The sequence below is a fragment of the Amphiprion ocellaris genome, chromosome 1 (genome assembly GCF_022539595.1).
Source record: "Amphiprion ocellaris isolate individual 3 ecotype Okinawa chromosome 1, ASM2253959v1, whole genome shotgun sequence".
NCBI classification, from domain to species: domain Eukaryota; kingdom Metazoa; phylum Chordata; class Actinopteri; family Pomacentridae; genus Amphiprion; species Amphiprion ocellaris.
Window position 1 is genome coordinate 22,543,370 of NC_072766.1, and position 27,272 is coordinate 22,570,641.

The 27,272-nt window shown below is 39.1% G+C and overlaps 1 protein-coding gene across 2 annotated transcripts; it reads right to left on the minus strand.

The window, feature by feature from the left end:
* Positions 1-938: 938 nt before the first annotated feature.
* cylda (cylindromatosis (turban tumor syndrome), a) lies at positions 939-25,728 on the minus strand. 2 transcript variants are annotated; one of them, XM_023275830.3, is made up of 17 exons: positions 25,386-25,728; positions 22,411-22,953; positions 19,407-19,718; positions 17,745-17,850; positions 16,735-16,836; positions 16,108-16,224; positions 12,093-12,481; positions 10,655-10,820; positions 9,437-9,578; positions 7,937-8,059; positions 7,531-7,622; positions 7,118-7,184; positions 5,904-6,036; positions 4,631-4,739; positions 4,281-4,399; positions 3,721-3,937; positions 939-3,272 (listed from the first exon to the last, which is right to left on the minus strand). In XM_023275830.3, the coding sequence occupies exons 2-17, from the start codon at positions 22,900-22,902 to the stop codon at positions 3,088-3,090; spliced, it is 2,871 nt and encodes a 956-aa protein (XP_023131598.1). In that variant the 5' UTR covers positions 22,903-22,953; positions 25,386-25,728; the 3' UTR covers positions 939-3,087. The 2 variants fall into 2 exon arrangements, with proteins under 2 accessions (XP_023131598.1, XP_023131599.1); XM_023275831.3 differs by lacking the exon at positions 16,108-16,224 and having other exon boundaries at positions 25,386-25,727.
* Positions 25,729-27,272: the final 1,544 nt, after the last annotated feature.

Here is a 27,272-nt window from a genome sequence, read left to right on the forward strand (position 1 = left end):
ACACACAATGCAGACACTGAAAAATACACTATAGCTGTTTTATTAGCACCTATAGGCTTTAAAAAAATCAATAATAATATATTTTATAGCACACATATGGTCCTTGATAGTGAAATAACCTGAGATCTTCATTTCAAGGAAATGGATGCCAGCTACGGACACTAAAATGTGAAACTTGACAGGTTTGTGCTACACATGTGGTCTGTAATGTCAGTGCATTCAGTTGTAGTCACCTTAACCCTGCGAGCACACGGGTCCTATAGCAACTTGTTAAAGGCAGTTTCATAGAAATGTCTGAATATCCATTTGGGAACACTGTTTTGGGACATCTATTTTTTAATTTCTACCATTATTCTAGACTCTTTTGGTGAACGCCACTTCTTCTGATCTTCCTTTAGTACTGCAGTTCTGAATGCAAAATCTATGCAAAAATACATTTGGACATAAAACTTTTTAAAAATGGTTCAAAAGCAGCGTATCATTCTCAGGTTTAAAGTCTCAGGTCTGACCAGTTACTCTTTAGGTCAGTCTTAAGGCACCACATTGCATGTACAGGCTGAGCTATTCTAGCACCACACAGACTCTACGTTTAGTTGGCAAGTTACATCAGAAACTGATAAGGTTTTATTTTGTTATTAGTCGGTGTAAGAGTTTTGTATCTACCACTTATTTTCAAAGTCACATTGGTGTGTCTGTACTGCGCAAGTGAAATAATTGTATTGTCAATTTCAACCCTATGCCACTGGCTAAAAAAATATTTGAGATCCTATAGTCCTTTCTGAATTAAAAAAACAATAAATTTTAGAAAGTAAAAATAGCCCACCACACCCACCACCACAGCATCTGCACATTAATCCTTGACGCTCACCTTGCTAAACGAGAATCGTCATCCCAATGCGTTGCCATGCTTTTCTCAAATGTACTCACCAGATACCACGTACCCTTCAAAATGGGCTTTATTTTTGTTAACATTTACAGGAACATCACTGACATTAATTTTCCACCCGTTACATATGTCTACACTGTACAGATGCAACAGAAAAAAAATCAAAATGCCATCCTCTGTTCTGAGACTTCTCTCATCGAGAACAAGGCTCCAGTCAGTGACAAGCTCCAGCAGTGCAGAAAAAGTTCACACAGGAAGGTCCTCGGTCAGAATCCCTGCGACAGTGGAAACGACCACAGAGCAAAATGGAAGTTGTCGGGTGGAAAGTAATTTATAAAAGGCCCTTGCACATTTACTTTAAACTCACAACTAAATCCATGATTAAGCTGTGATTAGGTTTAAGAAAAATATAATGCTGATGCCAACATCTGTACTTTGTTGATTTCATCCAATTTCCTCGGATATATAAAAAACAACTACTTTATAACTTGATTGGTATGCTTTCTGTATTCTGTAAAACTGGAATATAATGGAATCAAGTATCATGTTTTTCATTTTTAATTTATTTTTTCTTTAAATACATATATATGATGCCCCAAGGTTACCTGCCTTGTGCCTCTTCATTTTCCATCGTTTGCTAACTGTTCAATGTGTCACTATTAACATTCAGTAGTTGCTATGAGACAACGTAAACTACAATAACTCACTTCAGTATACAGTGAAAGAGGACAAGGAGTACCCAAACCTTACAGTATCATCAACCCTGTTTCGTTTTCTTTAAAAGGGACATATGAGTTTGTAATGTGATTAGAGCATAATAAATAATTATATTTGATCACAATTGGTTTGTTATGTGGTGCTTGGCTGGAAATATTGCATGTCACACTTTCATGAAAGGCAGCGAGAGTCAACACTTGCTTCTCTTCACCCATAGGAAATCAGACTCGCCATGATGGGCAGAGAAAAGGCTTTGTAAACATAAATATAATTTAGATTTACTTATCAACACCGTGAGACTTAAAACCACTGCATGTAAAATTCTTCACATCACACCTTAAAGAAAACAGCCAGACTTTTCCAGTATTTCACCTCATTGACCCTATGAATGCACGGAGTGCTCCACCAACCAGCTTTACAACAGGAGCCATTGTGCAAGCCTCCCTTCATGCATTTATCTGGCATCTACTCGGCATTAGCAATGCAGACCATTCTTTACAGCTACAGCAGAGGAGCAAATTTGTATTCTGTAGCACAAAACTCTGATGTCTTCCAACCAACAAATTAGCACTCACTGCAACTTCCAATGGGAGGAAGAAAAAAAAAGCAAAACCTAAATGTTTCCTGATAGGTCCACTTGGGGATGGAGCAGAAGTGCAGCATTGGTTGAGCAAGTATGCGGTAAAACGTGAGACTTTTACAATGGCTACGTCTGTTTCTGCAAAACATATACTGTAGAGACACTTACACAGTATGATGAGGAAATATGCAAACCGGTTCACAAAGAGCAGAATAGTCTGGTCTTAATGCAACTGCACAGTAGGTTGACATCTATACTGTTGATGTTACTACCTGGAGAAATCTATGCTACTAAGAGATTTTACACAAGTTTTTACAACAGTACACACAGGTTGGATGAGGATTTGCGCACTGCATTGCTTCCTTAATGTGCGTTACGGAAAGCTCCCATCTTTTACAGTGATTAAGAATAGCAGGACTCCTCTTTTCTTAAGGTAAATGAGGTGAGCAGGGTCCTCCCACCAGCTCATCTTGTTTTTGTTGCGCGTGTTTTGTCAGCCACTGCAACGCAACATGCCCTCCCGCCCATCTTCTCCTTCCTCCCTGACCAGGGAGTGAATCCTCATAATGCCTACCTTTGCTTCATCATCGGCCACCAATGCTCAGCTGTAGGACACAGGGAAGCTACATAGGACTACATGAAGAACACAACACTTCAACTAATGCACAGTGCAAATAGGCACACCCCCCCCCGCCCTTCCATCTCTCCTACCTCCAGAAACAGGTAGGCATTGAGGAGAGGTGGGGTGTAGAGGGTTCAATCTGCCCATGCTGGCAGGCAGCTGTTCTTCTTTTAGTTTATTTTTCATTTTTGGTCTTTCTTTTGAATCTCCTGCCCTGGGGGGAGGGGGAGGTGGCGTGGCTGAGGGGCAGAGGTGGAAGGACAGGGGTTTGGGGAGAGGGTACTACTTGTACAGGCTCATGGTTGGGCTCTGGTACATGCACATGTAGGCATCGCACAGCAGGCGTCGGGCCTGGCCCTGGATGCTCTTGGGATCCAGGGTGTGCAACTCCTCTGGGGTCATTTTCAGGTAGGCTTCAACCTCCGGACAGGGAGACACCTGCGGGATGTTGAATCCATTCTGCCCTCCTGCAAAACCACATGCAAGGTCATTAACAACAACACAGTGGACACTGCACAGCCGAGTACAACTTCATGCCCTCACTGCATGATTTTATATGACTAACAGTATAACTATCTGCTTGAATAACTCAAACTATTCAGTGCATAATCAATCACTGAAATTTTAGTAAAAATTGTGACAACACTCTAAACATTTAAGTGACGTGTAAGAAAAATGCCGAGTTCCAGTTCTCAGATTGTGTCTTCCGTGACAGTAAAAATGTAACTATGTTCTCAAACAATCAACAGAATAAATGTAATGAATTGCTGTGGCTGCCATGTTTGATGTCACTGGAAGACCAGTCACACCGTATTTCAAAGTCTATGCAATTCAAACAAAACTTCACAAGTTTACATCTTCATCTCAGCGGTCAGTTTGGTAACAAACACAACATCAAAAGGCCACAACGCCCACCATCACGGTCAGCCATGCTGTCGAAGAAGAGCCAGGCGGAATCTGCGCTGCCGTACTTGACGAAGGCCACGTAGTGACTGGTTTCGATGCACAGCACGGCGAACAGCTCCATCCTCTGGCGGGGAAAACTGCCCTGACGCCCCGTACCGTCTTGTAGCTCCTTGGGGACAGACAGTTTGCCGTGCCGATGGGATTTCCTCCTCGGGTGGAGGTGAACCTAAATCAGACACACATCATCTGATATTATGGCCTTTAAAGGACAAACTAAAAAAGGCTAAACATATTTTTAATTAATCATTTAGGTGGAAATAAAAATCTTTGAGGACTTGTGCTACTGTACAGCAGGGTTGATATTCTTTCAACATTATTTCAAGAAATGAAGTGATTGTGTGACCATGTGTTACAGTCTGCTGTAGAAGTCAGTCTTCTGCGACTGAACTCCAACAATGAGCTAAGTACGATTCCTTTGGATTTGGCGCCACCAAATGGATGTTCTTGACACAGACTTTACAACTTGTTTTTGTTGAACTGATGTTGCAATAATGCCCTCTGTTGTTTACCTGTGTATTGCACTTTTCACAGAACTGCTTGATCTTGCCAGCCGTGATATCTCCGTCCTCATAACAGTCTCGGCACTCGTAGAGCGCCAGGCCTCCGCAGATACGACATTCTCTTGGAGCTGGATAATAAAACACAAGCCTTTATCATTGCCGACACACTGTACAGAAGTGAAGTTCTTTAAAAAGTTAAGAGCCACTTTGAAAGCAAGAAAAATTGGCTCCTTCATCTCAGCTGAGCGGCAGCGACAACCCAGCAGAATTTCATTAACGAATGGCACGCAGCTCTGACTCCCCATTGATCGACACATCACACTTGCAGACTGGAAAAAAAAAAATTAACTACAACTCACTGTCTTCAAGAAGGTCTGTGATGTCCAACTCCAAGGAGGGGAAAATCTTGTTGAACATTTTGAAGTCCTTGCCAAAGCGGGGCATCTGGATAATAAGGCAGGAGGGAGCCTGTGAGAAAAACAGAGCAAGAGAAAACGTATGTAGTCATCAACAAAGCAAGATGAGCACATCAGCAAAAAAAGTGTACATAAAAATTTAAAATTGAGACCATAATGTGACAGCCCTATTTATAGAGCAAGCCTTAAAAAGTAAGCAATCTTTTTAAAGGTAAGAAAATGAGGACAAAGGATATTAAGTGTAAATTACCTCCTAACAAGCACATGAAACTCTAAGCTGTACATTATGTCTTGTGTAAGTGAGGTGTTTGACCAGCAGATGGAACAATAACTAATATATCTACAGTACAGCATATAGATTTCTAAATGCTCCTCATGGTAATATTTTATTTTCAGGTTTTACCATCATTATTTCAATGATTGACAGTGAGTATACAGCACACACGAAAGAGACAATTACAAAAAGTGTATTTTCAAATACAGTAAATTATGAGGTGCAAAATTAATTTACTTTATTTTGTAAATAATACTCAAGTTGCAAACCTGTCACAACAGCCTAAACAGGACAATACTAGACTTTCACTGCACAGCTATCAGCCAAAAGAATTCAGAAAAACCATACTATCACAATATCTATAGAAAATTTAAAAATAAATAATAATAAAAATAATGCTATCAGTCAAACTCATCTTGACGTTTTGTTTGCTTTTTGGCAAATGAATGACACTCAAAAGTCTGTAACCACAATTGTAATATATAGTTTTTCTAATCTGCAGTGTCAACCAAAAGGTTACTAGTGCTGAAATATTTACAGTATTACCATATGTATATTACTACCATGATGTTAAGTTATTTTTTTCAAATATCACAAGTGTTAGCAATACAAATATACTGTGACACCTCTAAACCTGAATATAAAATAGAGCAGAACAAGGTAAAAAAAAAGTTGTAACATTTATTAATTACATGATTAAGTCTTTAAGACATCCTGCTAAATATGCCACTTTTTATTTCTTCTAATTTTATCAAATTTAACACAATGCTCAACTGATTTTGTACAACTGAAAACATGAGACAGAAAAATGTTTAAAAATTTAATCGAGCAAATAAATGTGGAAAAAGACTTGTCAGTGTCCAAATTTTGCTTCGATCACCTATCAGGCTACTTAATTCAAGCTAAACTGAATACAGAGAGTTCAAACTGAATAAAACTCACCTCTGCAAACTTTAGGTCGCTGTTAATGAAGGACCATTCCAGGAGCTGCTGGATGGTGGGAACTCCAACTTTGTCTTTCTTGTCCATGAAAATCTGATAAAAGTAACAATCCTGGACCTTCTGACCCGCTGACCTGAAAAACAACAGCAGACTTTATTTATCTTCTCCAATCATATTCACATGTCCTGTTCTCATCAGACAAACACAACAGGACAGCTGTAATCTTACTATTTATAACTTTAAGCCTACAATATAAAAAAAAAGCTTTATGTGGAGCTGATTAGTGGTATTAATCTTTCTGAACAATTTAACTCCAAATAGCACCGTACTTATGCTAATTGGTAAAACAGGTAAAAACAGTCCCCTCACAATTTATGAATGAATTTATGAGCAAACATTTATGTTAGTGAAGGATCGGCACAATTTTTCAGCATATTTCTAAGTATTTTGAGGAATTTCTTGAAAAAGACTATATAACACTATGAGAGCTTTCCATACAGTGAGAAATAAGCTAAATGGGAATACATTTTCTTTTGACAGCAGTTTGATTAATGGGCAGTTTAACTTAAGATCTGACAGCTTGACATTTAATACACAAATTTTCTGCTATATGTCTTCATAAGCTGTAAACACAGATTCAAAACTCCTGAAGTATCCTTTCCATGGCCAGTATTTGTTTCAAATTAGTCACATTATGTAACATGTTTTAGAACAATTTACACTTTAGAACTGCTGCATAACAGTAAACAGGAACAATGATGTACAGCTCTCTAAGCCATTACTCCGCTCTTCTGAATTGCAAAGACTCTTTAACCTGAATATAGTGTGAGTTTTCCTGCGGTAACCAAAATAACTTCTACAGTTAAACCAAGCTGCCCACACTGTCCGCCATTCAATCTTCAATGTAATTACAGTAGCACAAGTGAAACTCGGTGTGTCTGTTTTGAATATAAATAATACAAATTTAGACTGTGTAACTCTGTGCTTGAGCAGTGATGTGTTTAGAACTACAATTTTCTGTTAATGCACAGTCAAGGACAGTCCATTACACTTTGTAATACACAACGTTTATGAGTAAAAAGTATTAAGATATCTAAGGTATTTCCTCTGATCCAACGTCGTTTCAAGATTGTGCTTATCACTCTTTTGTGCCTTACAGTAAATGTAGCCAAAGATGTTATTGTGTGTTTTATCAAAAGTCAGCTGGCCCTTACCTTAGCTTGAGCAATGGATCCACCCTCAATATGTGATGGAAAAGGATATTTAAGAACTCCTCAGGATCTACAGGACAAAATGTGGTAAAATTAGATGTGAAGTAATATTCCTGTGCAAATGCTGCCATAAACAATTGAGATTATTGTATTGAATGTGTTTGTTATGCTAAAAAAAAAAAAATAAAATTTATTGTTTCTCATGACTTTGAACATCATATTTTAGTTTCTCTAGAAAAAAACTTGAATGTGATTTTCTTTTTATAATTATAGCAACTAAATCAGAGAAAAATCCACATACAAATACAATAAAATAAGTTGAGATGATCATCAACACAAATGCACAAACTCATGACGATGAGCACACGGAAAAAAAGAGGTGAAATCCTGATCAACATATTGTCTCACTGTCCTACCTTTTTCTTCAGAGGTAAAACCAGACGCAGCTTCTACTTTCTCCAGTATTCTCCTCAGCTTCATCACTTTAGTGGCACAAACGTACCCATGTCTGGAGGACAAAGACGATGGAAGTTACAAGCTTCTTAAATAGCTACATCTGGTTTAGTAGCAATGGCTACTGTACTGCAGTTTGCTTGTTTGAATGAACAAAGTAAAAATGTATTGTTCCCTGTACTGCTTTTATTCATTTAAATGTGTATGCTACTATTTAAAGTCCTGGAAAAAAAAACTTTATTATCCAAACCTAAAACTGAAGTTTTTGACTTGAAATCACACATACCAAACACAGGTCATAACACTGTTAAGCTCAAACCTATAATATGTGTCAAGGTGAAAAGCCATGTATCAATTATTAAGACTTACATTCGCAGAGGGTTGACGATCTCTGTGCGTAGCAGCTCTTGCGTCTCTCTGTAATACTCAACGTCGGTCTTTGATCGTGGCCTCAGCAGAACCGTGTCCAGTACAGAACTGAAGGAAAAAAGACTGCAGAGCAGAAAACACAACAAAGGACTTAGAAGACAATTAATCTGCCCATTACCTACTGTACATACAATAAATAGGGATTACTTGTCTGATGTTCACCTAATATTAAAAACCAGATCAAAAAAAAAACCTAATATTGTAAAGCTCCATATGAAGGACATGATGCTATTTGTTTATTACATTTGTATTTATTATACAGCTGATTAATATAGGCTTTACGTGAAAAGCTCTTAGAGACTTAAAGACTTTTTTGTTGTTTGTTAGTTTTTCAGAAATGGTCAGATTTGAACCTCTGAACCTCAAAACCCACCACTGGGATTGAGAGGTATGTTATCTTTAAAGACGATGGCCAAAATTGTACCACTTATCATAACGAGAAACTGTAAAAAGAAGGAATGATTGGATTGGACTTTCTAACTGTTGTTCATCTGCTCATCTATGATGTGCTGTTGGGAATATGATAGAAATCTAAGCCTAAAAATCATCACATTTTATCAAGATCACTTGATTCAAGACGACTCATTTAAAAATTTTTAAAAAGAAATAAAAGTAAGCCATTTGTACGAACCACATTCTATTAAAAACTAAAAACGTCTACACTTAGCGCAACACTGAAGTCATTGGTGACTCAGCTACAGTCACATAGCATCAATTCTGGGACTTTCTGGCTGACTGGACTTAACTGCAGGCTGTGTTTACACAGAGCAGATAAGAGACAAGTATGAAAACAAACACTCTAAGTAGTAAAATATCTATGGTATGTAGACTCACCAGTTTTTTCCAGTATTAGCAACACTAGTGGGCACTTGGAAAAATGTTGTACGTGCTGATTCTAGTTTTATTTACATTTTTTGTAAATAAATAAAGAAATTCAGCTTACATTTTTTCCTTTTTTATGATATATGCCATTATAAATGTGTCATACTGCACAGAAGACATGTTTGAGTTCTCTCTAGCCATGGTTGTACTGGTTCCATAGAGGTGCACAGTGAGTAAAAATGTGACAGGAGTAAAGAAACACTTGGCGTTCAAAGAGTTGAAGCTAAAATTCCCCAACTAGAAACTGTCAAATCATATTCAGAGGCATCTCCAGTAGTTTGGGGTGACTGCTTCATTCAAAAGGCAGTGCTGACAGAAACAACAGATGTACCACAATACACCAGCCTGCTCACAGCTGGAACACATCCTCTGGACAGAGGCAGTGGTCAAAGTCAAAACAGTTTACTAATAAGCCTCCGCCTCAGGGCAAATACAGCACTGCCTGCTGATGAGGCTCTGTATAGTCAATTAATGGGACTGCAGTCCAGAGACAATAATAGAAACTGGCATACATTGTAGCTGATAAAGTATTTACTGCTCAACTAAAAGAGTACTGACCAGAAAAGAGTTGAATCCAGGTAGCAGGAATTGTAGTGGCCCTGAATGCCTTTCTTTTTTCCCACCATGACATCAAGACCATCATTCTCTGTGCGTGGAGGTGTGTTCTCATGTACTACCTCACTTAGGTAGCCCCCAAATGCTGCAAAAAAAATTTAAAAAATAAAACTAGAAAAGCAGTCAGAGTGCAGTACTCCACCAAGGCTGTTCAGTTGATGTATCATTTCCGACAGATGAAATCTTTAATAAAAAATTACCTTGCGCTGAGTACAGGCATGTGTTATGCATGTGCATGTTATGTATGAATACCAAATTGCATGTAAATTACTCTTATAAAGGTCTGTTGATCAGTTCATCACTTTTGCCAAAACTTTGTTTTGCTACTGTTAAAATAACCGTTCTTTCCATGCTTTTATTTTTAAGACACATTTTTAATGTTGCAGGCTTGTATTTTGTCACCATTCCAGCGGCACATGAAGTGGTTCCCTAAGAAGCAGGTGCTTGACATGACGAAGACGCTGTCGTAAAGTCCAAAATTCACATAAAGATGAAAGAAAACAGTTCCACACTGTTGCTGTCTAGCAAAGGATGTGTCTAAACTTGCACCTAGCTGCAATACGGACAAGCTCTTACGGTGAAGAAATGAGTGAAGGACAGAAAGGTGAATCTGTGTTCAAAATAAGACTGACGGCTGAACTTAACGCGTCTGGCTGGGGTTTGCTACATTGCGTGACCTAAATATGTGGCGGGCGGCAGGAATTGATGGGACTCAGAAACACCCCACAATTTAATCATTTGTTCCTTGTATGATTTCCAACTGATAAATCACAGTCAGTTTGTAGTAGGATCGCAATCATGTGATCGACAGCAGGTAACTGACACAGTGCTCATGTCATAGTTACACTGCTATATCTGGCAATGGGAAATCCTTAACAAATCCGTGGATCCAGATTATAAGCCGCATCAATGCCAAAATCTAATCAGTTGGTCTTTGTGTCATTTCTGACCTTCTCTGAAAATTTCACCCAAATCCGTCAGTCCGTTTTTGAGTAATGTTGCTAACAGACGGACAGATTCACAGACAAACGCACGCCGATCGTCACATAACTCCACTGTTCCTTGACGGAGTAATCACACGGTTCAAGTGCAAACATAAAACTTTTGGGAACAGTAGTTTTTATGATAACTGTACTCATTCATATACTACTACTGACTCACCAATGGAGTTGCACCGCTCTATGGGGTTGGAGGAGTGGTGCAGGGATGGGAAGCGGGAGTCAGGGCGGCAGCACTTGAGCTTCACAAACAGAGCTTTTTTGGGAGGACAGGTGAAATACCGTGTGCCTTTAAAGGTACCATCAGTGCAACCAGGGCACTCTTCTTCCTGGAAGAGAAGGTCACAGTCATGCGATCAAATTACTTCAAGGTACAGCAGATGTGTGCAGTAAAAAAGCATGGGGCCAGTTAGGCTGCCCTGAATATCTAATCAAAACTGTCAAAAGTGGTTGGATGTTTAGTGACACATATCTTACATTTTACCCACATTTTATGCTCACAAAGCCTACAGACAATCTCAAGAAAAATGTCAATAGAGCACTGTGCTAACAGACAAAGTACAACATTTTAGGAAATACTTTTTTTCCATGTTGTTGCCTAGCAACCAGCAGAGAATCCAGGCCGCCACTGTGCTCAGCTAAGAAACTGTCTGGCCCAAAAGCCCTCTAAAACCAGTTTTTCATATTAACTCTTTATCTTTTGAACAGATTGAAGAAAGCTGTTGTGATGTGTTGATTACACAATGTAAGGTGGTGCTGAATTGGTTTTAATTCAATCAGGTATGAAATGTTACCGGGCTTTCACTCTGTAAGCAACATGATCGACATGGTGAGATATGTCTACTAATTTCCAATCCAGCTCAGCAACCAGTGTGATGAAAGAAATCATTTCTGAAGGATCAAAACAAGCTTGTTGATGAAGAAATGTTTGATATTTTTAAGATCATCCATCAGTCAGAGTTATTAGTAGGGACAGCAGTTACAAACAGCAAGCATTTTAGCAGTAGAAACTTTAACACCTTAAAATTCACAACTGAGGGAAGGCTGGGTGGAGGTTGTTGTGTGTCTGGTTGGAAAACACTACAGTAACCGACCAGTGAACAGCAGCTCACTACAGTATTTAAGAGAAAAAACTACTCTAACTCAACAATGCCTCAACAATGTCTACATCAAGGCTGGGGTGGTAAGCACTGAGAATAAGATACACTATCTAAAAATCAGCTGACTTGGGTGACACTAATTACTTCATGTCCTTCCATGACTATTAGAAATGTATTTAAATAAGACAACAGATAACATTTAAAGTCTCTATAAAAAATGCTGAGACACGAATTAAGATTTGATCTTTTTAAAGTAGACAAACAATCTGGAAATTACTTCAGCACCACAAGGCAGCGCAGTTACCATGTCTGAAGTAAATAAAAGCTACACTGTAGCCTCAGTATCTTAACATGGTGTTGATAGTAGTGTAGTGTCTCCTGATAAATCAATACATTACTTTTCCCAGCAAAATTTTACTATACCTGTGCTTTTTTTCTCTCTATATACTGATCATAAGACTTAAATCTAACTTCCAAGTTTACATTGTTGTGTCTTCTCACCAGCTCCAGACCAGCCAACGGCTCCAGCAGGCCAGGAGGCAGACCCACCCAACGGATGACACCACACAGAGGGGGGTTCTCCTTCACCTCCACCAAAGAGCCCACCTCTAGACCTGGCTGTCCTCGGGGAGGCGTCGGAGGCCGCGGTGAGGGAGGTGCGGCAGGTGATGGGGGCTCAGGCTGCTCTCCCATCACCGACTGGACGGAGAGGGAGAGAGGCCCATGGCTCATACTGTCAATGGGCCCGGTTTTGCGGTTCAGGCTGAAGGGTAGCGAGTGGAACTTGTTGTCACTGGACAACGAGGCAGAGGGCGGGGCTCTGGAGGGCGGGGAGGACTGGTTGAAGTCAGGGGGGGTGTCAGTAAGTGACTTGGCGGGGTCCTCTCCAACTGTAGGAGAGAAACCAGAAACCCAAACTTAAAATCTATTCATGTCATGCAGGCTGTGTTTACCAAAGTAGATGTCTTTGAAAAAAAGAAAACTGAGTATACCAGTTTAACTGGTCTCAACTGATTGAAAGTCTGTGGAAATGAGAAAACTTTAATCCTGGCGATCATTGAACAGTGTTAAGAAATGGTTTATTAGCACCATTCATAGGGCATTTTCTCACATGAGACAACTACATAATTTAAATTAAGGGTATTTTCTACTTAGAAAAGGCATGTTTGGTAAAAGTTAAAATGTCTGATTAAGCATTAATACCATTCAACAATCTAGTACTGCTAAAGTAATTTTCTTCCGAGCAGTTACACCCATTACAAGTGATGAGAAAGACTACAAGCAAAGATCTCATTGTTAGGGTGTCTAAAAAGACATTTAACTGGTTTGTGATGTTGGTGACATTGGCGTGCAGCTAGATTTTAAATTTTCCAATGGTGCTTGAACTACTCGTATGAGCCTCCAAATCTAGTTTATTGCTTAATGGTATTTCATTTAAAAAATACTTTATTATACATGTTCTATTTAAAAGTTAACCAAAAATAAAATGTTTACACCAATGAGATTCTGCAAAAAAAAATAAAATAATTGTACTCCATTGCGCAGCTGTGAAGTACTAGTAACACCTGTGGGCACTTGGAAAATGTTGTGTAATGTGATGTGATAAAACTATTCATTCCCTAAGTAACAAGTTTCCATGTCTGGTTAAGTGTGAAAATGCCCTCAGCTGATGTGTGATGTCAGGTGTGCAGACTCCTTCACTTTGTTAACACATTTAAGTAATCGGGGATAAACTACTTACTTACTTGCAGTATCAAATTTGCACTTTTCAGAGGTGGCATACTTAAAGTCAGTGTTCTTCACGATATAGTAAACGCAGCAAACCGTAAACAAAGCCTTTAGAAACATTCTGTGATTAATATGAAATAAGAAACATATTTTAATAATAACAATATTTCAACATTTCAGAACTCGCAAAGCATTCATTATCCCTTAACCTCCTAGGACCTGGCATCCACATATGTCGACATCATTTTGTTTTTCATAGAGTATATTGTTCATAATAATGATAACAATAATAGCAATAATAATTATAACAAAATAATAATAATAATGTATATAATAATCAATATTACATATGATCTGATTATTATATTTACTGGTTACTTCTTATCACAAATAACTAGAAGAAATCTAAAATGGAAGAGCAACCGAAGGTCTGGTCTTAAGAGGTTTATCAATCAATCAATCAATCAATCAACCAATCAACCAATCAATCAATCAATCAATCAATCAATCAATCAATCAATCAATCAATACTTGCATCACAGTTACATTGTTTTATCTTAATCAAAAAATACAGTACTGACTAAAGTGTCACAATACAACACAAGTGCTAGAATTCACCTTTAAGCTTTTTTATCCACAACTCAAATGTTGTTTTCACTGATAGCACCACAGGAATGTGTAGCCTTGTCTGCTGGCTTCATGATAGAAATGAAAGTCACCAGAACCAAAAAAGCCCACAATGTGAAAAATGACCCAGAGGAGGATGAAAAATGATTACACATTCACAGGATGAGTAAGCAGTTGTGAAAACAGCTATTTATGACTGACCTCCTAATTTCTGCAATACAAACAGCAAGGGAGATTGCATGAATTAGCATTGAAATACTACTGCAGGCTCTCATGGAAGCTGTTTTGCAGTAGCAGATGGCAACATTACAATCACTTGTACACAATCGATGCTGTTTATGATTAGTCCCAATTTCAAAGCTTACATATGTCATATTTACCTTGATAATGAGGTAGTCAACTTTTCTTGCATGTCTTTATTGTATTTTTTTTGTATGTTTTGTGATCTTGTCTCCAAATTCCAAAGATAATTCTTAGTTTGTTTATTCATTATTAAAGCTAGAAATTTAAACTGAGTGTGACAATAAGCTGAATATCCACAGTGTTGTGTAATATACAGGAAAAATCGCTCCATCTTTGTTTAAAAAAAAAAAAAAGCGCTTCACAACTGACAAATACTGGTGATGACATGAGCAGTGTAACTGTAAAAACAACTTGTGTCCCTTCACCAACAGAAACACAAAAACAACGAGACAACGTGCCAACTGAACCAGTCAGTCATGACACCAGCAGCTAAGTCTTTTACTAATGCTTTGGCCAGCAAATAGTATCGCACTAAAATTTGGATCTTTCAATTGCATAAGCAGCAAAAAACAAAGACAGCAGCCAGTTGAGATGTCATTTGCAGCACTGAGCATTATTAAAAGCCTTTAGCAACACCATGCAGGTAGAATATCACGCTAAAATGGTGATGAAGGACAAGACTAGTGGACAGGCCTTTATAGCAAGCTACTGCAACAAACTGCTCATTGTGTTACTTCTCTGGAAACCATGTTTGGGGCAGAAATTTACTTAAAGTGTCCTGTAACCAACTTCTTGAAACTACCAGAGTCTTGTAAAAACTGATCAACTCATCGTTAAGCAAAATCATGGCAGGCATTTTGTCCCAGCATACAGTAATTACAGTATGTAACCTACACATACATATTTTAACTAAATATATTTTTTAGGAAACATCAATTCTCCCACTTCTGTTCTTTTTTTAGTCATCTGTTGTAGAACAAATGTAGCTTTATTTCCACAAATGTTTAATTTCACACAAACCCAATATGCAATCGCCACGGGTTTATTATTAGAAATAAATAATCTCTGCTTTTGTCCTCTATACATATTAGTAATTCTAAAATGTAGCTCTTCTGTAACCTACTGAAAACTTTTTTTGTGTATGGATGAGTTGTTGTGTTGGTAGTATTTATTATATGAGCCAGCAGGGTAGAGACAGCAGACTACCTCTGTTTGAGCAGTGCAGCTCCATTTAGTTACTGCTTAAAGGATAAAAGGAAGCTCAATCACTAAGTCAATTTACAATATATGCTACGGAGTAAATCAGACTGATGGTCTTGTGCATCAGTGTCTGACTGAAAAATGACTTTGAACTCAATAAAATTTATCATAAGTAGCTTCATATAGATTTAGTTAATATGAGATACTATGTCAAAAATTGTTAGCAAGATCAGCAATAAAATAATTAATGTAAATTAGATCTAAAAAAAATGTTTTGCATGTGAGAGATATTATGACAGAGTTCCATCAATTTTATTTTACAATTATGATAAAACAGTCATCTGAGTAAAACAATTCATAAAGCCTCCTAGATGATTGAAAATATAATTATATTCCGGGTTTTAGCAGGTGGGAGAAATGGGTTTCCAGCTATAGCAAATGCTACGACTATTCACACTGTAGTGTATGCTGCGTTTGGAGGACACTTCTATTTAGAGCAACCCTCAGCACCAGAGAGTCTTGGTACAGAGATAGTCCAGTGGGAATGGAACCCCTGATCCTGCCAATGTAAGTATTAAAACTGTACACTCGTAAAAGTAGGCCATAGTCAAACAGATTACTATGTAGCTTGTTGTGAACAGGAGCTTGCTGTGAACAGGAGCTTGCCAGTTGGATGGTTGACGTCTCATGAGTACCCCCTTTTTTTTTTTTTTTTTACCTTCATCAATGTACCATGTGCTTTTGGATTTGGACTGGGCTGGGGGATCAAGAGAGCTGCCATTTAAAGTATAGTAAAACTCAGACTTGCTTCTACTGCCACACTGATGACCTAATCCTGTAAATAGCACAAGTACATGAAAAAAACAGAAAAGAGAAAGATAAGCATAATATGAATGTGCGCACTGTATGAGTGTGTGTGTCTGAGATCATCTTTAGTCACCAGGTTTCAACAGAGAATCAAGGACAAAATGAATTTTTAGAAAATCCTACAACAAAGAGCCACAAGGAAAGAAATCAGGGTAGAGACCGATTTCATTCACAAATCAGTTCAGCTGCTACAGGAAAAATGGAGGGGAAAATACCCTCCATTATTATCTTTTTAAAGGGACTTCTCACCAAAGGTAGTGTATAGGTTGTTAATTATCACTTGCCTCTCTTTGCCTAAAATATTACAGGTTTCAAAACTTGTTTCATTTTTAAGAACTGTCTGTAACAAAGAAAAGACATCTGTAAAAGGATCTCTAGAATGTGTGAAAAGCATTTATGAACTGCCACTTTAGTAATTATCATCACTCCAAGATGTGGGTAAGTCGGTTTACTTTGTATCACAGCAGCAGTGCAGTACCTTTGCTCTTTGGTTTGCTTTGGCCAGAGGACGACTTGTCACTGTTGGTGCCTCTGGAGGCAAAACTGTGCTTCTGCAGCCTTTGGTCCTGCATGGAATATTCTGTACAGCCCAGAAATACATCCACGTTAAAGGCACAACGCTCCTGTCATCACACATGAAACTACCATGCACCGAATGACTGCCATACCCACTTGCAATTCAGTTAAATTTACTTTGACCTGTCATTTAGTGTTTTCAGTTTGTCAGTGTAGTTTGATTAACAGATTCAAACATCTAACAAGAAATGTGAATAATGTACTTCAGCTTCCTTTAAAGGAAAAATAATTTTAATAGGTTAAATTTTAGCAAGATATTCCTTCACAGGCACTTCATAACCTGGAGCGTAATACTGAGCCAGGGACAACAGATTGTGAGTATCTTCTGAAAGTTTCCCACTAAAGACATTGTATTTAATTGCAAGTAAGTGACCAGAAGTTATCTTGCCTTTCAGTTTACACACGGGCTGATTGCTAAAAAGAAAGCATTTTCACTGTCTAGTATCAAAAACACAACAAACAAGGAACCAATGAATAATACATTTTGTTTCAAGACACATTATAAATCAGCTCTACTTAGTGACAGCATTTACTTTGTATAGTCTGTCTGCAGAGTGCTAAAGGAAGGGTTGTAAACACAGATGACAAATTTGCAAAATTAACAATGTCAATCTTGAAAATTTTCTGAATGCAAGTCTAAGCAGTCAGAAATGTGGCAGTAGCACACATAAACAAATCAATATGCCACTGCTGGGAACAAAGAGCCAGAGTATCTCACTTGACTTTCAAAAACAAGTGAGCCATCAACACAAAAGGCTCTCTGTTCCCGCTGCAAGCAAAACACAAACTCAGAATGCTCAGAAGGAGCTCAGTGTTGGTCCAAGTGAGGGACAGCTGAATGTTTTCAGAAAACGCTAAGATTTGAGAACATATACATGGTGTAAAAACAAGGATAAACACTAGATGACTCACCTGGCATTACGTCACAGATTGGGACGAGTCGAGTGTGCTCCAAACTGGCAAAATTACACAGCAGCTTCCCGTCAAACACACCATCCCAGTCCCCAATAGGATTGTCCTGAAAGAGTTGGAGACATGACCACCTTGCAACCCTCTGAAGCGCTCTTCAACACTGATTAAGTTGGTGCGACACTTTCCCTAGTACCTTCTTGGTGATTAACAAGGTCTATTGTCTTGTCGCTCTATCTAAAGATTCTGATTAATCTGGATCCTTAGTATTGTAATCATCCAAACTGCTCATCTCATCTTCTCAGATCTTCCAGCTCAGTTCCTCCTCCTTGAAAGCTCCACTTTCTCTGCGAGCACAACCACGCTGTTCTTCTTCAGTTTGGAATCCAAGGTTCTGCTCCAGAGGGATAATCTAAGATAAGCCTGAGGCCAGTGCCACTAGCTAGAGAAGGCAGGGCGAGGCTGGATGCAGAGTGAGGCAGAGCAGTGGGCTCTCCTCAGCTGCCTACTGGCCCCTTGCCATGCTGTTGGGTCATACAGCACTAAGTCTTTACCTCACTCCCCGCGTGACTGCCTTGCCTTTGTGTGGGAGGCTCAGATGCACCGAGTGGGCTGCTGCTGCGGCTGCTGTTGGTGCTGCTGCTAACGATCAGCAGTCAAATGCCTCAGTTATGTGTTTCAATCTCTCTATGACTACAATACCACTCCCGCCTGACAACAGTAGTCATAGCTACACTGATCCAAGGCAACAAGACATGTTCCTTCAATGGTCATTAACAACAAAAAAAAAAAAAAACACATGCAAATTGTGACAGAAAACCCAAAACAACAACTCTGCTAAAATTGGTGACATCCCCTCAGTTTATGATAAACAGCTATCTAGTTGAATGTAAATGCCACAAAGCCCATGTAACACCATTTTTTAAATGAAATAAAACAATGAATGGTAGAACGTTCATGAACGTCAGCAACTAAGAATGAACTATATTTAAAGAAATAGTTCAATATTTTGGGAAATCAGTGTTTATTACCTTGCTTCTTCTGCAGCTCACTGACAGAACCAAGGTGTAACAATGACATAGTGTCATCTTACAGTGAGGGAGGGAGGTATGCTTTGGACTATAAAGTGGTCCTGACCAGTTGTCACAGAACAAGGTGAAGATACTGATCCCAACCCTAACTAATCACCAATTAGCCAGCCTTAAATGTGCCTGTAGGTACCTTTGATACATCAGGACAGAGTCAGGCGACCTGTTACCTCTCATTCCCAGTTTTTGTGCTAAGCTAAGTTAGCCGGCAGCAGGCTTCATGTTGAGCATACAGTCAAAACACTGCTGGTAATCTTCTCATCTCTCTCTCTCTCTCTGACAAGCCTATTTTTCCCTTATGAATGAATGAATGAATGAATGAATGAATTGTAAAATTACTTACCATTCATTCTTCAAAGAATTGATTGTTTAATTCGTAGGACGTTAGAACATCATGAAAAATGTTTATCATAAACATCCCAGAGCTCAAGGTGATTAAATGGACTATTGTTTTCCCCAACAAACACCGTAAAACCTTTACCAGTATTTGGGCCCCATGCATTTTATGTACCATGATTTAGCACTTGTTCTTGCACTTGTCTCAGTTGTACATGAAAATAGAGGGAGCCATACTTACCATGTCAACTCCCACATAGTAGCCCAGGCTCTCATTGCCTGGCAGTAGGTCGCAAAAAATGATGGTGCCTCTCTCAGGTCCCTCCCTCGTCTGCACCAAGACCCTGGAGTTGATCTCCAATGGAGGAAAGTCCTGATCCTCTTCCACCAGACTGATGTGGTCCACCTCTAGCTCTCCCAAGGCTTCATCATCATCATCCTCCCAGAGTTCAAGCTTGTCCAGAGCCACAAACACACCACACTCATCCTCACAGCGGAAAAGCTGTCGGCCCTGGTAGGAGCCCTCCGTGAAGCCCTGGCCTCGACCTTCCTCCTGGGACAGGAAAGTAGAGGAAAGATGATTAGACAAGTTTAGAGAGTAAGGCAGAACAGGAACAAGAGAGATAAGCAACTTATTGTCATATTAAGGAGGGCAGGTAGCAAGGCTGCTTGCTCAGCATTCTTCAGCAAAGGGAAGTCAACATCCTAGAGCTGTGAGAGCATCTGATCGATTACTGCAGTAGGAATACGACTTGACTTACTGCGATGACAAATATGCTAAAAAATTTCCAGTACAGATACTGAATGCACTCGCAAGTCATATCATAACATACTGTGCATCTTTTCTCATAGGCTCTTGAGATGAAAAACTGCCAAGTCCCTGTTACTGCTGGCAAAAAGAATGAATTGATCTCTGCTTGGTTATCAGCATAAAATAGGAATACTATCTCTAGCATATGTGCTAACTGAGGCATCCATCCTGAGCTACAGTTTGAATGCTTTAGCTCCATCAGCCCACTCAAGAAGACTACAGCTGGACTCAGTAGAATAAAAACAACATTGTGCTGCAATAAGCAACCCTTTGTATTTTGTTACTTACTGTTCTGTACATGCACGCGGCATGAATAGCATGACATCAAGAACTAAGATTTAGTGTTGTGATTAAAGGAACAGGATTAAAATGTTGTCATGATCTGCTTTCATTCAAGTCTGTCAAAACACTGCAGCTTTGTTCCAGCCTTCACTACAACAAAATGACATCCGCATCTAGTCTCAGTCTTTACAGCTTAGGTAAAAATGCCCATAAACCTCACCTTTGTAGAAAACGATATAAAAATTTCTAAAAAGCAAAAAATCTGAGTTTGCAAGTCCAACATATTCTTCATTCAATCCTGCATTTTCAGTTGAACTCAAACCCTAGAGGATGCTAAGATGTGATGATCTCATTGCAAAAGCAATACAAATATCAATATTCACCTTTTCATTTAGCCCCTGCAGAACTGCCCTGGACAACCTTTAGAAACATACATCTTAATGGATCAGCATGGAAGATTTAGTGGCATTTAGCATTGAGATTGCAACAATAGGTTTTAAATAAAAGATGGAAACAGCCACTGTGACATCACACATCACCCACTGGTTTCTGGGCTACCTTTTTGAAGCGTTGAGTTTGGAATTTGGTTAATCACCATCTTGGTCTTTAAAAACCGATCATAATGAGTATGAGGCGGATCTGACTGAGATTCTACGAATAGAAATATGACAGCAACCTATCAATCACAGAGTAGGCCTGCCCTAAAACATATATGTTTTTTATTTACTTTAAATAAGAACATCATTTACAAATATGGCACAATGTTGTATTCAAAAAATCTCACAACTAGCAACTGAGCACAAACGTTTAACACAAATAAACAAGCACAAATAAAATGTTTACTGAGGTAATATATCAAAGGAGAAGTAGGGTAATTTTCTAATAGGCCTCCTTAATATCTGAGTTCCATTTTGGGTCCTGCAAGCCATTAGAAACAATACAGGTTTAAGTCACGTGGATATTGGCTTCACTTTGCAGACCTAGAGGCTATGTCTGTCTTGTATATACAGTCAATGACCACAACCATCTCCCTCCTGTCAGTTTTTTCAATCATGTAGAGGAATCAATGATGGACGTACTTCAACCTAAAACCGCAAAAGGACCTGTTGAGAGCCAATGTTTGGTTTGTCTGTCCTGGGCTTCTGAAGAAACATGGTGGTGCAACATGGCAGACAAGGACCGGCTGTCTATATGGTTATAAAGGACTTATTTTCAGCACACTAGAGATGCATTATATTGGGGTTTTGCCAATATTAGTGCATGAAGTCACCAACACAGTTTCCAAAAAAAGCTGCAAAGCAACCCAATCTTTGTGTGAAGAGAGAATCTGGAGAAATCTAAGGATTGTGTTTCCTTCTATTGGATACAAAGGTACAAGTTCCAAGTCCACTGAGATTAAAATAGCATTAGACTCGCACTCCAGCATAACCACATACCTGCCTCTGTCTTATTCATTGCAAAGAGAGGTACAAACACTTTAATGCATTGCAATTACTATGAGCACTTTTCCTAATGAGGGCCAAGAACCATAAGAGGACATAGTTGTACTTCTGTGCCCAATAAATAATGACAGCAGAGACTGTTTGTAATTGTCAGGATTACCTCATTCATTAGCTGGAGAAATGGACTGACGCAGTTCTAAGCAGTTGTCCATAATTTAAAAAGGTACTTGACTCAAGGAATATCACCTCATTTCCAAAAGCTCCCAAAAATCAGTTCTTGTCAGCTCCTTTTGTTTTTAGTTTCTTGAAGATGTTCATGTTCACTTACGACAGTGGGTTTGCAATCATCACATCATTGTGCCATAAATAAGCATTTGCTGAAAAAGGTATTTAGTGCAGCAGTGTTGTCGGATCACAATTTTACCTCTGGATACACATCTGTGTACTTTTTCAAGCAGTGATTCAACTATAAATTTAAACTATGTTTTTTGGGTTTTCTTGTAATGTTATTTGAAATATGAATCAAGCCATAAGAAAACTTAACATTTTCCATGCAGAATTTTGTCTCATTTATACTGACTAATTTTTGAACTGCATTTACTATTTAAAATATAGTAGGTTTTTCCTGCAGAATGAACAGAGAGGAAACATGAAATTTGCATTGATGGGAATACAATCTTCAAAGACAGAAAAGTCACAAGAGTTCTCACCAACAGCTCCACTCCAAACCAGATTCCAGAGAGCGCTCTGTCAGGGAGCAGCGAGCCTTTGAAGCGGACCACACCAGGCAGAGGTTCATCCCCTGAGCGCAGCTGGACCCGCACCTTTGACCCACAGTCAATATCACGGACACGCTCTAGCCGTGACTTGTTGCAGAGCAGGGCATATCGCTCCTCACAGTTGGTAATGGGGAACAGCAGCTCAGCCAGCTTCTCGTCCAGCTCCAGGACGTCCCGCTCATCCAGGCTGAGCACCACATTGGTCTGATCCAGAATGCGGAGACTTTTCTTGCCCTTGCATGGGGGCAGTGTTCGTCCTAGGCTGTTGCGCTCCTGGCAGGACTGGCCAAGACTGCCACGGGGGATCCTCAGGGTCTTCTGGGGAGGCTTCTCCACCGTACACTCCTTCACAACCATGTAGAAGCGCCAGTCCTCCCGGAAGCCCCCACTGGGCTTCTCCTGGCTCCACAGGGCAGAGCTCATGGCTGCATGCTAGGCAGGAGGTCCAACGTCAAGGCAAGCTTGACCTGTGGTCTGGAGTAAAACAATGTACAACTAGTACAGGAAGAGCAAAAGTACTTTTATTTTCTTAACTTGAATGCTAATCCCTCAAGGAAGTGCTTTGACACTGTCAATAAGATACAGCTATATATAATTAAAATGGCATATTATTTAAATCAGTTATTGTGCAAACCAATAGAAAATGCTAAGTAACACCATCTAACAGCTTGTATAATGTATTTCTCTGTTTCTGTACCAGTTTGTGTGCTTTTGTTTAGGCGTGTGTTATTTTGCAGTTAAGCTACAGTGCAAGGTGGAACATTATTCAACACAAAGCAATGCACCAGGAAAGCCTTAAATATAGAATTACTTTCATGATGCAACTGAAAATATAAAGAGTATTCGTTGATAACACTACAAAGCCCATTCTTCAGCACAAATCAAAATCAAGTACTCATACAACTATTGTTTCTTTTGTCAAAAAGCAAACTGAGACATCAGCAGATGCTCACATTTCCATTAATTACATGCAAATGGATTACTGACAAGTCATACAGAAAAAATAAACCACTAACCATGCTCCAATATCTGATAAAACTATCTCAACAGCATGTTTACTAAGGAAAATGTTTTCTGAATGATGAATTTTGACCATAGAACAATTTATATACTGTCATGGAAAAAAATATTAGACCACCCTTCTTTTTTTCAATTTCTTGTTCATTTCAATGTCTGGTACCACTAAAGGTATATTACACGAAGAATACAATGAACACATCAAAAAATGCAGCTGATTATATAATATATTATGTCCTATTTGACATGCTTAAGCTTAATTGAATTCCCAGGGTATGTAAGAGGCCATTTCATGTCAAAAGCAGCCTGCACATGCAAAGGCCTAGAGTGGTTTCCTGCTTACATTGAAACCATAGCACAAATCAGAAGTTGTCAACTGTCACGTAATGCCTAAAACAAAAGAACTATGTGAAGCCACAAAGGCAGCCATCTTGGCAATTGGCATCTTGAAAATTGGCATGACTGAGAGACAGGTAGCGAAAAAACTGAAGATCTCCGAGACTAGATGGAGAACCAGAACATTTGAATCACACTTTGGCCTGCTCAATCACCAGATCTGAATCCATTTGAAAACCTGTGGAAAATCAGCAAACACAAAATGGACAACCACAAGCCCAAAAACAAAGCAAATTTGTATTTGTTCAACAGGAATGGGCTGCTGTGACAGCAGAATAATGTCAGAAGCTGGTGGAGATGGATGGCTGCAGTCATCAAAAACAATGGTTATGCAATCAAGTACTAACTCCTGTGTGTATCATGTGACTAAAACAGACAGAAAAGAAAACATGGAATGCCTAAAAGCAATGTTTTTGGCACTACAATGCCATAGGTAGTGATGTAAGAAATTAATTGATTTTGGTTATTATCAAGACAACCATGGAAAATGGCTTGATATCAGCTCTAAATTAAACTCTTGCAAGCTATTTTTGTTGTTTTCACGACATTTTTTCAAACAAATGTACCTTAGTTGTACCAGGCAACGAAATGAGCAAGAAACTGAAGAAAACAATGGTGGTCTGTGTGTCTTGATATATAAATATATATATATATATATATATATATGTATATGTATATATATATATATATATATATGTATATGTATATATATATATATATATATATATATATATATATATATATATATATATACATGCGCAAAGTAACTTTAGATCTAAATTAACTGATCTGTTATCCAGTTGGTTGTTGTGGTTTGAACCTAGCGGCTCTTGCTGGTCTCAGCTGTGTATTCTCCTCTGCTGCTCAGTCATGCCTGTGCAGCACACCTGTTTTTAGCAGGACCTCGTGTGATATTACTCATATCTACTAATTTGAATGTTCTAAATATAGACGATGAGCAGACAGTTGACTTTTTCTGACACTCAGGACAAGAGTAACACCAGACGAGTGGATTTCCCCTGATCATACATTAGATACGATATTCAGCCACCCGACAGTCAAGAACTACGTCTACATCCGTCTTTTGTTTCAAGCATGGCAGCAGAAGCAGTTTTACAGCATTTACTTGGTTAAGATGTTGTTGTTTCCAATAACTAATGATATATCGGCGAAGAAACCTATTACCGTTACACCGATATTGTTGCAGCTAATAGGGTTAAGACACAACAGACGCAACACCGAAAGTGATTTCAACTTGGCATGCGCTGACCTGACTTGACATTTACTAAACGTGGTCTTTCAGGCGACAACCACACACCAATATCATGAACCGTTTATAAATTAACATTTTCCTTGACAACCACAGCGGCAGTGTCACCGGGCAGAAGCTGTCAGTCTAAGGCCCTTTAAGAGAGGGAAGTGGCTAACACACTAGGAGCTAAAACGCACTAAACAGGTATTTACGTTCAGTTTAAACAGCATGGACACCTTACCTCTGATAGGCGTCAGTTCGGTTACAGGCTACAGATGACTGTCATTTCAAACGCCCATCCCAGCTAGATAGGGGTCTCTGGAAACAAGCTAGATTCCCTCCGTAATAACCTCTGATTAGCCAAATGGCTAGCTAATGCTAGCGTCCTAAACAGCCCTGTATCACGCTAAAGTTAGCCTAGCGAGCTGGTCAATAGCAAGCAGGCCGGCAGAGGACTGCCACCTTCTACAGTACGCTAACTGCATTGAGATAAATCTGTTCTCCACGAGAAATACGTGAAATAAAACAGTGTATCGTTACATCTGTGAGATATATTATTTACAGGAGACGACCTCACTAAACTTAACGTGTTGACGTTGCTGCACTCTCAGACAGCTATTGGTCAGCCGCTACGTTCTCAAGCGCTGATTGGTTGTTTGTGGTGTCTGTAACCAAGTCCCACTCTGTGGGGTTTTCCCACGGAGTGCAGAAAGCGTAGCTAGGTTGAAGTGTAGCTTCCAGGGCAGATGATGCTGTGACATCTGCAGGCAGTGATGGAGGAGTATTAAATAAAGAAGCGATTCTAAATCATAAAAACAGCATCAAATTTGTAGGCTTCTTAATTTAAACAAAATAAATTATCAGCAATACTTCCTCAAGAATAACAAGTGTTTATGTACTCAAAATCCTCTTCAAGGGTGTTATTTACTACATGCATGAAAATATTGGAATTTTATTAATAATGTATTCATATGAGATGTTTTTTGTTGTTGTTGACTTGGTGCTGTTTACTAATGCTTTATACATTATCAGAAAAAAAAATCTAAATTCACACTAAATAACTGAAAGCATGATTTGAGTTATTATTATTTTCTGCATGCCCTGTGTGTGTAAAGTCACCAAATAATCCAAGCTAAACTATCACTCAACAATGCCTGAAAGATTAGAATTGTGAGGTGACAAGAATAAAGCTGTGCTTGAAGAAGAGGAATACGGTGGGAGAAGAGTCACTAAATGGACTGGATTGGAATCAGTAAAAAAGCTGTTCATTATAACTTTAAGATGGCTCCACCAAGAACAGAGAGGAGGGCAAATGAAGAGACAGAAAACCATGTGCACACATGAGATGATCATACACCGATCAGATACATTATGGCCAGTGACAGGTGAAGTGAATAACATCGATCGATCTTGTTATAATGCAATGTTCTGCTGGGAAACCTTGAGTCCTGACTTTCATGTGGATGTTTGACATGTACCACCCATCTAAACATTGCAGGTCAAGCAACCCCCCAAAACCCCCATGGCAGCAGCAGTCCTTGATGGCAGTTGCCACCCTCAGCAGGATAATGCACCCCGACACACCACAAAAACGTCTCAAGAGTGGCCCAGGAAACACAACAGAGCTAAGGTGGCCAGCGGGGTTCCACACTCCCCAGATCCAGATCTTATTGAGCATCTATACCCTGGGATGTCCCAGGGTAAGTCTGATCTAGTTAGGTCCCTCTCTGCAACCCACAGGACCCACAGAATTCACTGCTACCATCCATCCTGGCACCACAGGACATCCCCAGAGGTCCTGTGTCCATGCCCCACTGGGTCAGAGGGGTTTTAGCAGCATAAAGGAGACCAACACAATATTTGGTAGATGGTCATAATTTTATGCCTGTTCAGTGTATGTTCAAGTAAGTACTCCTGTCTGAAAATGTATCACAATAAAACATACACCATTCAGTAGCGGTTTAACCATGATAAACAGCAAAATACTGTTTAAAATACGAGTGTATCAAAATTGTACATCTCTTCGGTAGTTAATTTCCGGTACTAACAGCATGTCAGTTATTTTCATTTGATACAAACATATACCAACTCTATCATTATTATTATAATAAATAGCAATGTCAGTGGT